Source organism: Leptodactylus fuscus, chromosome 2 (genome assembly GCF_031893055.1).
Source record: "Leptodactylus fuscus isolate aLepFus1 chromosome 2, aLepFus1.hap2, whole genome shotgun sequence".
Lineage (NCBI taxonomy): Eukaryota > Metazoa > Chordata > Amphibia > Anura > Leptodactylidae > Leptodactylus > Leptodactylus fuscus.
The window spans coordinates 72,732,566-72,744,052 of record NC_134266.1 but is presented as its reverse complement, the minus strand read 5'-3'; the positions used below and the strand labels follow the sequence as shown (position 1 = coordinate 72,744,052).

Here is an 11,487-nt window from a genome sequence, read left to right as displayed (position 1 = left end):
CGTCTGGCTGCCTTTGTAATTACAAATGGTATATTACTCACAGCCAGCAAGCAGCTTTGCCGTTTATAGTCATAGATTCCTCCTCCACCATTGTTACTTACATGATGCCTGAATGTATTTGCAGTCCATTGTTCTTGAACTTTGTTCCTTGGATTTTTCTCAGCTATTTGTTTGCTCTTAGCACGGCAGGTCAATATCAGTAATGAATAGGAGGGGGCAAACTGCTGGTTATTCTACACAGCCTCAGAGAGAAATGTAATTCTAGCAGTAGAAGAACTGATAGGAAACTTAACATGAAGGCTTATACAGTCATAGACAGACTGCCCAGCAAGACCTTGCACATATTTCAACTTTTCATTATACTTCAAGTCATAATTTTTTTTATTATTCAGTTCAGAGTCACATAAAATTGGTAATTCCAAGAACAGTAGAACAAGTATGCATGCTGGGAGGTGTAGTTTTACAACAGCTGGAGTGCTGAAGGCTGCTTCTCCCTCTCCTATGGTTTAATAGGTCATCCTAAATTTCACCTGGTGTATCAATTTGACAGGATTGTAGTTTATAAAGTGATGATGCCGTATATACCGCAATAAGGTTATCCATAGGGGGTGTTGATGTAAATCTTGTGCGAGTTTTAGGATGGGTGAAAACAAAAACATAGTGCATACTATATGTGACCGTTTCATTGAGTAAACTGTACTAAAGTAATCTTTGGAAATTGAGTACACAAAAAAAACAAACAAGCAAACCCAAAAGCCACTGGTGAATTTAGCTACCTTTTGGAACAGCTCTCAAAACAAACCTCTTCATTTAAGTAGGGACCGTTCTCACAAAGTACCTCGTCGCTCATTCTGACACGTTAACACGTGTCAGAGTGAGCGCTTCAAAACAGAATCCCATTGACTTCAATGGGTGCCGTCTTATATGCGCTACACATTGAAATCAATGGGTTAAAAAGCCTCCCATTGATTTCAATGGGCAGCGCGCGCTAGCCAGGCACCCATTGAAATCAATGGGATTCGGTTTTGAAGCGCTCACTCTGACACATGTTTACATGTCAGAATGAGCGCCGCGTTACTTCATGAGAATGGGCCCTTAAGTTGTTTCAGATTACCATGCTTTTTTTTTTTTTATATGCTGTGTTTACATAAGGAATAACACTATTTCTGGGGTACAAAGCTAAATACCAATCATTATAGACTGTGCATGCACAGGGGCTAAAATTGCATTCCTCTCTGAACTGACAAATGGAGACATTCTGCCATAAACGTAATATGCTTCATAATCATCTCTCTCACTCCACAACAGCTCCAGGAACATTTGGGACTTATAGAGAAATACTGACCTGTATTTAAGTAGGTAAAGTGTTTCAGTAAAATATAAAGTTTCTTTTTAAGTACTACTTTCTCTCTCCTCCCCTCTCCATAGGCTCTTATACACAGGTCAGCTGAGGCATGCGACACACAGAGAAATCACTGCTGTAACTGGACAAGTTATTTCAGCAGCTGTTAGCACCATTGCCATGCGGAACATCCAGGTTCAATTTAACAAAAGAAATCTGCACAAGGTTTGTATGTTTTGCTCAGGTTTATGTGAGTCTCCGGCAGTATACTCCCACACTGCAAAAACAGACTAATGGGTTATTTAGATTGTGAACAAAAAAACATTACCTACAAAGTGTTTTGTTTTTTAAAACAAGCACCTGTTTGTTGAAAGGAGAGCGCCTCTATAAATAGTGAGATTAATATAGCACTTACGTTCAGTATATTTTAACACAAAATCTCTCTAGTAATCAAAGATTAAAGGCATTGAAGATTTCCTTTCATGAAAATTCCTGCAGACAGAGTTGTACAATCATGCAACATACAGAAAAATGGTCATTGTATGATCTCATCTCATATTTATACTAGATTATTTTCAAAGATAGAAGGTCAAAAAAATATGGATACGTTTAAGTGCAAGTCCAAGCAGGAAATGGTGCAAGTTTAAAAAAAACAAACAAAAAACCCCCCACGCCCGTTAGAGGTCCTCTAGTACCAGGATTGGCAGCCCAGGCACCTTTGTTACTGACCATTGATGACATTCTGTCAGGTGACCACTGGTTACAACTACCAGCCATAGTCAATGATATGTTACAGAGATGACCAGACTGCAACTGCTGGTATTGAAAAACCTGCAAGGAGAGTTGAGAGTTTATATAATTATTATTTTTTTTTTTTAAGCTGCAACTTTTAGACAACTGCTTTAACCCTTTCGCTGCCAGGCACGTACACTGTACGTGCTCCCAAGGTGGCACTTCAGTAGCGGAGGACGTACTTAGTACGTCCTCCCTACTAATGCCGATATCTCTGGACTGCATCAACATATCTTGATGCTTTAAAATGCATTTTAAAGAAGAGACTCATCTTTAAAATGATACCAGGGACTTGATGATTTTACTTACAGTTTTGTAGTGATTCACTGTTGAAAACACTATTTGGCATTGAGATCCAACTGCAGATCTCAATTCCCGACAGCGTTTCAACAGTGAATTTCTCCAAAACTGTACATCCAATCATCGAGTTCTTGATATCATTTTAAAGATGAGATTCTCCTCTTTAAAATGCAATTGAAAGCATCAAGATATGTTGATGCAGTCCAAAGATATGGAGCTCCAAAGTGTCCCCCCCCACTCCTGTCTAAGCAAGCAATTTGCGATCTAACAAGAAAGGAAGAGGGACACGGAGCAGTGCAGCAGAGAGAGAGAGACAGAGAAACGATCTCTCTCTGTGCATAACTTGTATGTGACAGCAGGAGGGGGGTGGCAGGGACTCTATTGTCCCTATTAACCCTTCTCCTGCCAATCAGAGCGTATACTATACATTTGTCTCTGATTGTCACATACAGTTATAATGTAATTCCCCCCTGAGCTTTACTAGTGGGGTATTCTTATGTTATACCTCCTGAACATAACCAGGAAGTTTATTAGCGCTGTGACCCAGACGTTTACCACTGTCCAGGTCGCAAGCCAAAAAAAAAAGTCGCACCAAACACTTACACAACATATACATAAAGTCGCAAATAAAGTTTACATTTCACCCAATCCCTGTCCTGTCTATACCTGAGCTTTCTACAGTAAAATACGTCTCTAGTGATATCCGTTACGCACTAAAATAATAGTAATAACGATTATCACTAGAGATGAACGTATAGATTGCTAAAATTATTATAGGGGGATGGAAAATAAAATTTTTATGTAAAGTCCTATTTAATTTGCATGCACAAAATGGGATGGCGCATTTCTGCGATTCTTTAACACCCGCCCGTGTAAATATATACATGTGTGGTATGTATGAACTCCTCACATATTGCAGTTTTATGGACAGTACATTATGTTTGCAGAAAGGGATTTCTTGAGCCGCACTTTAGTGGCAAATTTGAATTTTTGCGCAATTTTTGCTAGCAATCTCTGTTTGCGGCAAAGTTGAATGAAGGTGGTTGTATATATAAACTATTAAATTGTGTTTTTATATACGGTATGCTGTGTACTCTGAAAAAAGTTAGATTTTGGTATCACAGTCACAGTTTGGTAGGTGCAGTATAGCTTTTTAACATATTAGTGAACAACAGCAAAATCCTGCTTGTCTTCTGTATTCGTGTTTTTGGGAGTCCGAGCTCTTGTTGTAGTTGATGTTTGCGGTACATATAGTATATATACACATTGTATACACCATAAGCTATTATTTTAAAAGTATTTTGTATATGAATGTGAGATTGAACATTAGTTTTAGGTGCAAATATGTGTTTTAGCGTATTTTTTCAAAAAATTATTTGTGTTGGTCGCAAAGTTGCATGAAGGTGGATGTGGCCATCGATGACCCATTAAGACATTTGTAATCTTCAGATTGTCTACTTTCAAAAAATATATAGGGTTTAGGGGTTCACTTACTTTTCATGGTGTGTAATCCCTACATTTTATAGGATGATACTTTTTTAACATTTCCAGCTTCAAAGCAAAATTTTGTTCCTTCCGGTTCTAGCGATTTTCTGAAGACACGTGCATGCGGATTCAGGCCATAGTGATATGTATGAATTCTGCACATGTTGAACTCTTATTTTTAGGAGGTTTGGTGCATTTAATTTTTTGTTTGGTTTCCGCTTTTAACAACTAATATACATTTATTTGCATTTTTTCATAAAACATTCACTTTAAGTCAAAATTGCATGAAGGTGCCTGTTCGTATACAATACCAAGTGGCATTCTGTCAATGCTGCAGGTGTCTACTGAAGAAAATATAAGAAAATATATAGGTATGGGGGGGGGGGGGGGGGTTTGGATGCTTTTTTAATGTTGCAATTTAGGTTTGATTTGTCCATCTCAAAACTGTGAAAATTGCTCTGGCTACTGGAGGTGCAAAATTTCCAGAGACCCTTCGCAGCGAAAAGGTTAAATAGGCTACATCCAAATGCTCAACAAAATTCAGATTCATCACTGCAGTTGAACATTACAAACATATAACCCATGTTTACCCATGAACTCCTGATTTAAAGAGGACCTTTCACTATCTCTATCAACTTTAACTCTTTGTATCCTATGATAGGTTCAACTCCACCAATTCTGGCAAAGCTGGAATTTTTCCTCTAACCCTCACCACTCCCAGTCATGTGGTCCGTACCATGGTGCCTGCTATAGCCCCAAACAGTATAGGGGAGAACTGTGCTAATACTAAAATGATTGCATTCTTCATAAAGTTGTTAGGTTCCTGGAATTTTTTTTCTCTCTAGCCCCCACCATTCTAGAGCAAAGGGTTGGAATTGATGGAGGTGATGAAAGGTCCTCTTTAAAAGGCAGTGCCACCAAATATGAGCAAATTCAGTCCTCAGTTTCAAAGATAATTTTATAAATGTAAATATGGAGAAGGACAGTCTGGAGCACCAAATACTCCTGCATTTTCATTGGCCACTGTTCTCACATAACTCTGTAGTGGGGTGATCGGAAATCAGTGCACGCACACTACATATGCTCTGGTACGATTCAGGTAGTAGCAGGTGTAGTGCACAAGGGTCAATTGAGTGAATCACGGTGGAATTGTGAAAATTTGGCCGCTGCTCATGCCAGGGCTAGGTAGAGATGCCAAAGGAAATGCATTGGGTGAGAGAAGTCTGGAGAGCCGGCGGTGGCCTCAGTGCTCCGGGCTGCTAATTTTCCTAATCAAATTTATAAAGCTATCTTTAGAATGAAGGATTGAACTGAGAAATGAAAATCTCCTTTACAATCAGTTGACCTTCATTTAGCTGTGGGTTTACTTCTATTTGTTCATCCATGGTGACAGACTCCCTTTAAACACCACTCTATAAATTCATTTGTTAATCTTTTCCACTTTGTGGGTATTCAGTCCAGATTTAGTGTCATAAAACACAAAAACATTCAAAATATCAATAGAAGAATGAGGCCTGAATTTTCATTTATTTACCAAATAGACCTGACTGGGACCAACAGTACTGCAGCGATTCTCCTTCACAACATCCCAGAGGTTACCTACCATATCACCAAGTCCTGCCTGTTACTTAAATTTCCTTGCGGAGGTGAAATTTCCTGTACTAGAACATGCTTCCTTTTCAGTACGATAGGTTCCCTGTAATTGGTACAGACATTGCGGACTGTAACTAGTAATTACAATTTCTGACACATAATTCACTTAAATGGTCTAAGAAAAATAAATTTATCAAGCACCGCTCCAATTATAACAAAAGCAAATTCCATTTTATTGTGTCATTTTAGCAAGATAACAGTTCTTAGGTTAGACTGTTCTGTATTAGTTTTGTTTTTCCTAACGGAGGAACCAGTTTCATTCAGATGAACAGAATATAGTTTTGTTGAATATAATGTTGCCGTGTAATATTTCTAAATGCACAACAAGCATTCAGATACGTATTTCTACTGTACATGTAAAGCTTTCAGAAACCATGAAGATCCCATGTATTGTGTGTATCGTAGCAGCAGTGTGACGGTGCCATCGTGAACACAAAGGGGAAAGCATCGAGGCTTTATATATACACAAAATAATACAAAAATACATATATGATAACCTAATCTACAGGATAAACCCAGAATAGTATTTTGTGAAAATTTAGGACACATTAAATCAAGTCAATACCAAAATGAATAAGAAATTTTGTCCAGCCCAGTGACCAGGGTATAGACAAAACTAATTTTCATTACTTCTGCAATGCCCACTTACAAAACATAATGAGGAACATTATGAAAACTGGTGCAGAGGCAATATTTGATAGTAAAGTAATGTATCCATACATTCTCTTTATTCTCCTCCACTACATGTCAGCATGATGGATAACCCTGCTGAAGGTTACTGTATGCAAGTCACTACCACCACATATCTCCTAGACATGGCTTATCTGAGGGTCCGACTTCTGTAACTCACAGGGATAATGAGAATGGATTTTTCCAAGTGTCCAATAAAAATGGCTCACTATGTGCAAGCTTGGCCACCACTCACATTCACTTTTATAGGGATAACAAAAAATTGTAGTTCTCGAAGTTCCACTGTAGACGCACAATGGCAGAGCATGCAGGCTACCGCTCCATTCACATGGTGCATGTAACAAACTCTAGTTTTTGTGATTGTTGGGGGCACCAACAGCTGGACCATCAGATCAGACACTTACAGGAACATAAGTGCTATTAGTGGGAAAATCCTTGAGACCAGGGCCCCAAGTAGCATCCTGCAGCGCAAAAAAAAAAAAAAAAAAAAATTGCTGTGGGAAAAACTATGGCAGCAACGTATCACAATCCTTTCTGTAGCGCTCTGCAGACTTTGTGCTTCAATTATATCTATAGAGAAACCACTGGCGTTTCTGTAGGTATAATTCACATGCTGTATTTTGGGGATGGAATCAGCTACGATGGTAAAACCACAGCGTTTATGCCACGTGAGGCCCTGGCCTCAATATATGTGCAGTAACCTTTAGCAAGCGTTACCTATAATGTAGTAAAAGACATATAAATCAAGTATATGGATACTTTATTTCCATGGACCCATTTACATATACGCACCCCATTTGATTGGAGAGGACAAAACAGGTCTATAGAAAGCCCTATGAAAAGTGCTTGTCAGTAAAAATCTGAGTAATGGAAATATACTTGTACACATGAGCAATAGCTGGAAAACCAGGATGGAAAAACATTTCTTCATAAATTTAAAAAAACAAAAAAAAAACCCTCAAACAAAAATCCTTCCTTGTCACACACCCACCTTGCCCATTATAAATTATTGCTATAAGTAGATTCAAGGTAAATATATACACTAACCCTACAGGTAAATGTATAAAACAAATCTATTGCCTATTATATGGGATGATGGTTCCAAAAACAAAATAAATAGATAAATCAAACATAATATTCTGCGTTGATCTATGATACAATTATGTTTGTGCAATAAGAAAAAACACACAACAGGATTTCTTCTTAAATCAAATTCTATTTGTGAATTCAGCAAAATAATTTCTATAAAATAAAACAGCAAAATATTTAAATATTATAGGATGGGCTGTATCTGGTTTGCAGGGGAGTATTTGGTTTTTAGACAGGTCCAAAAAATACACACATTCAAGTTACCAATTTTCTCTTAAATACAGTATTTACTGCTTTGCTTGACGTTAGTAAAACATTTTAGCCTGGTACTTGCTCTACCTCCAAAAAAAAAAATAAAAAAAAATTGTGTATGACTAACCAGTAGTTCTTAAGTCCCTGCTTCTTAACGTTAAATATTCATCACGGAGCCGATTAAGGACTACAAGACAAACTAATTTCAAGTAGAAATGTTGTACACTGAGCAAATACCACCAAGTTTTACCCAGGCAGTGGTATTCCGAAGTGTAATAGAATGTCACAGGCCTTTACTTTATTGAGATGCAGTAGAAGGGAAAAGTGCCGGACAAGTGTCTTAAATAAGCTTTACCAAAAAGGAACAAAATAAGCACACAAAATACCATCTCTACTATGCTCCAGACGTCCTGGCATAGTGATTGTTTGCATATTTGATCTCCCCTGTCCCATCCTGTGTTAATTATTGAAACTTAAGTATCATATTCACAGGCAATTCTCAAATATTACAAATGGGCACATGTGCAATTTGCCTCTAATTTCTCTGTCCACTTAATAATCAAGGTCTAAACAAACAAACAAACAAAAAAAAAAAGCCATGAAGAGTGCAACTGTTTGTAGATCATGGCATATAGTCCTCATAACCCCTCCCAGAACCCCTAATGTCTGGCTACACTAGCCTGGTGTGAAGCCATGCTATATGTTACAGCAATAAGAATCTTCAAATGTTTAAACTATTATGGAGTATGGAGAAGGCAATGGAAGGAACTCTAGAAACAAATATTAGCACTTATCCACATCAGCCAGAAACATGAAAAGGTTACCAGTCATCAAAGTTGCTCACAGGAAAACCATCTTGGTGGCGAGATGTCAAAATTGAACTAGATCTGTGGTTGGCGTGGAAAGATTTAGCTTTTCATTTGCCGTCAAAATCCAAGAAAAAAAAATAAAAATAAATTCTTGCTGAGCAGAGCACATAGTTCAAGAAACTAAAAGGTGTTTTTTTTTTTCCCAGAGATTTTGTGTTTTCCTTTTTTTTTTTTCTTTTTTGTAAATCTGCATCTTGTTGAGCCCCAAATTAAAAGAAAAACAAAAATTAAAAAAAAAAACCCAAAAACAAAAAGTCTTGCTTAAGAATTAACAGTCAAACATTAATATACTATGTACACCTTTGCCATTTACACATTAGCATCAGGCCGTTTATTACAAAACACTATACACTTTCCACTGCAGGCGGGTTATATATTGACAGCAAGTTTCTGCAGATAAGACAGTGAATAGACTCTCCACTCCAAGTTGATTAGGAATAGTTTTTTTTTTTCTTTTCTAGTTTTAAATATTAGCCAGACACAAAGGAAGGTTGGACTGTAAGGCCTGGGTGCACAGTCTCAGAGGAGTTAAGTAAAATGACTAAGAGTTTGACTAATCTTTTGTCTGAATTAGGGGGACTTCTTCACTGCCTTCAAATTCTTCTTGTGCTCGTTGGCCCGTCCTCTGAGGATTGTTCATGTGATGTGCTGCTGGGCCGGTATATGGTTGTCCATGCAAATGGTTATTCTAGAAAAGCAGTACAGATAAAGAGAGTTACATGTTGCTTTGCTTTCAGAGGCGAGCTAAAAATAAATCAAATTATATATATATATATATATATATATATATATATATATATATATATATATATATATATATATCTGATACAGATGTAGTCATTTAATGAAGGAGCTCACCTACTGGGAATTAGAGAAGAAAAAAAAAACCTGCGATACACTCAGCAGAGAAACATTTATAATATACATTCATTTATGAACTCGTCCCCTAAGAAACTGTGGGAGAGTTGAGGCGCACAGTTCATCTAAAATCTCTAAAGACGATCAGAACAATTCCAAGAAAGCTTTGTAGCACCAAGCCAAGATGACTTGTAGGGGGTGATCTCCACTTGGTGCTGTAAGAGAAGATATTCTTACCCTATGATAATAGGATCTTATTTATACCTACAGCGGTTTGCAGTATATCAGACACACATACAGAAAGTGCATGGGCAAACTATACTTTATTATGGGCACACAATTTAATTCTAGGTTAATAAATTAACACTGCAAACATGGGTGAGTTCTCCCATCAGATTTTGAAGGCCCTTAGTAAAAGTTAAGGACAGTGAATCATCTGCTTGTTAACATCACAGCAGAATTCAACCAAACATTCATGCCAAAGCATCAAAAGCATGCACGCCATAAAGACCTAAACCTTTAGTCATATCTATATTCCCCAAACCATATCATCATCATCATGGTCCCTATTCTTACTAGGAGGGGACATCAAAGATGTACTAATAACTTTACCTCAGTCATGAATAAGATTCAACAACAGAAAAATACCTACACAGCCAAGAGCCTGTCTACACACAACAGTCCCCAGAGCAGCTTCTTTTGTTAAACCAACACAACTGTTGTAAAAGTCTGCAGGTATTTTTATGCGATGCCGCCACATTTTTGTGGTCATGGTCCCTGTGACACCACTACTGCTTGATGTCAATATACCCTAAAGGTAGGTCTAAAATGTCAGCAATCCTACTGGAAAGTAGTAAGCCATACATAAATTTAAAGGGGGTTTTCTGGTGGCCAGAATTGGATCAGATCCAATAATCACACTTTTTGGTGAGAAAGGTCAAGGTGACAAGAAGCGTCAGGAAGAGGTTCGGTGGGGAAATGACAAAAAAAATGTTGACAGCTATAATATACAAATACAAGTAGTGCAAGAAACCACACAAATTCCTGACACACGTGGGCAAGAGTAACCACCTGCCATTTTGATGTAAATGAATAATACGTGGTTAAGCGAGACATAACCTAGAACCACAGCATTAAGATGTAATATTATACTTGGGACAGAAGAGCAGTAACCAAAGAAATAGAAGAGCATGTTATACCTGCTGATACTGAGAACCAGGTGAATGGGGGTACAATGGGGCATCTTCAGGAGGAGAGGACTCATGTTCCTCAGGAGCATCTTGGTCATCTGGCTCCTATAAAGTTTGCAAGAGTCGAATTTTACATAAGTTTACCAGACTCAACAGATTTCACTGCTAGAAGAATCTCCACTTGGCTCATAAATAGATAAAATATCTAAAATTATTTATATATTATGTGTATGAAAATTATATATATTTTGTTTTACTATATTTCTATTACATACACATAATATATATAATATTTCACTGTAACATCCCAGTATATTATTCTCAATACCATTACATTTAAAGTGTTTTCCCACCACAAGCTAGGGAATAAATTGCAGATCATGAGAACAGGGGTGTTTGCTCCGTTATCTGAAGCAATGGTCAGAAAGGAACTCACATACGCCATTAGCTTTAATGGACCAGTCAGACCCCTGGCACCTTAGGACAGGTGTGGGTCCCAGGGGTCAGACCCCCAGTGATCTGCAGCTCATCTCGGGTGGACAAGGGATAGGTTGTGCTGGGAAAACTCCTTTAATACACCTTTTTTTTTTTTCAATATTCTTCTTGTAGTCAAAGTAAACCTCATAATGCAATAAAACACCATTGCCAAATAAAGAACCCTCTGAAGACAAGTGCTAACTCCATAAAGAAAGCACAGGTATTTAGAGTAAATATAGAATAAATATGGCTAAAGGCATCAAATAAGCACCTGAAGAATTCCAAATGTTCAAAAGTTCTAAAATATCTACCGAAACATTCAAAATATAGGTCTCAAAATGACAATTAGTAGAAAATTAGTAGAATTAGTAGTGCGTATTATAAACCAGCGTTATGCAGATAGAAAAAAAAACAGCAACAACCCCCCCCCCCTTTGCTTGTTCAGTAATACTAACATCTATTTCAACATTTTCAGACATCAATTTTCTAT

At 37.5% G+C, this 11,487-nt stretch overlaps 1 protein-coding gene across 3 annotated transcripts in view; it reads right to left on the bottom strand.

Annotated features, from left to right (window-relative positions):
• Window positions 1–7,021: 7,021 nt before the first annotated feature.
• The window catches only part of USP9X (ubiquitin specific peptidase 9 X-linked), an 80,451-nt gene continuing 75,985 nt past the window's right edge, over window positions 7,022–11,487 (bottom strand). For 2 of the 3 annotated variants that reach the window (XM_075263981.1, XM_075263982.1), the window contains exons 44-45: window positions 10,530–10,625; window positions 7,022–9,160 (exon numbers count right to left, since the gene is read on the bottom strand). In XM_075263981.1, the coding sequence (XP_075120082.1) occupies window positions 9,026–9,160; window positions 10,530–10,625 (231 nt within the window). In that variant the 3' untranslated portion in view covers window positions 7,022–9,025. The remainder of the gene's footprint in view (window positions 9,161–10,529; window positions 10,626–11,487) is intronic. The other variant, XM_075263983.1, reaches the window with a different exon arrangement.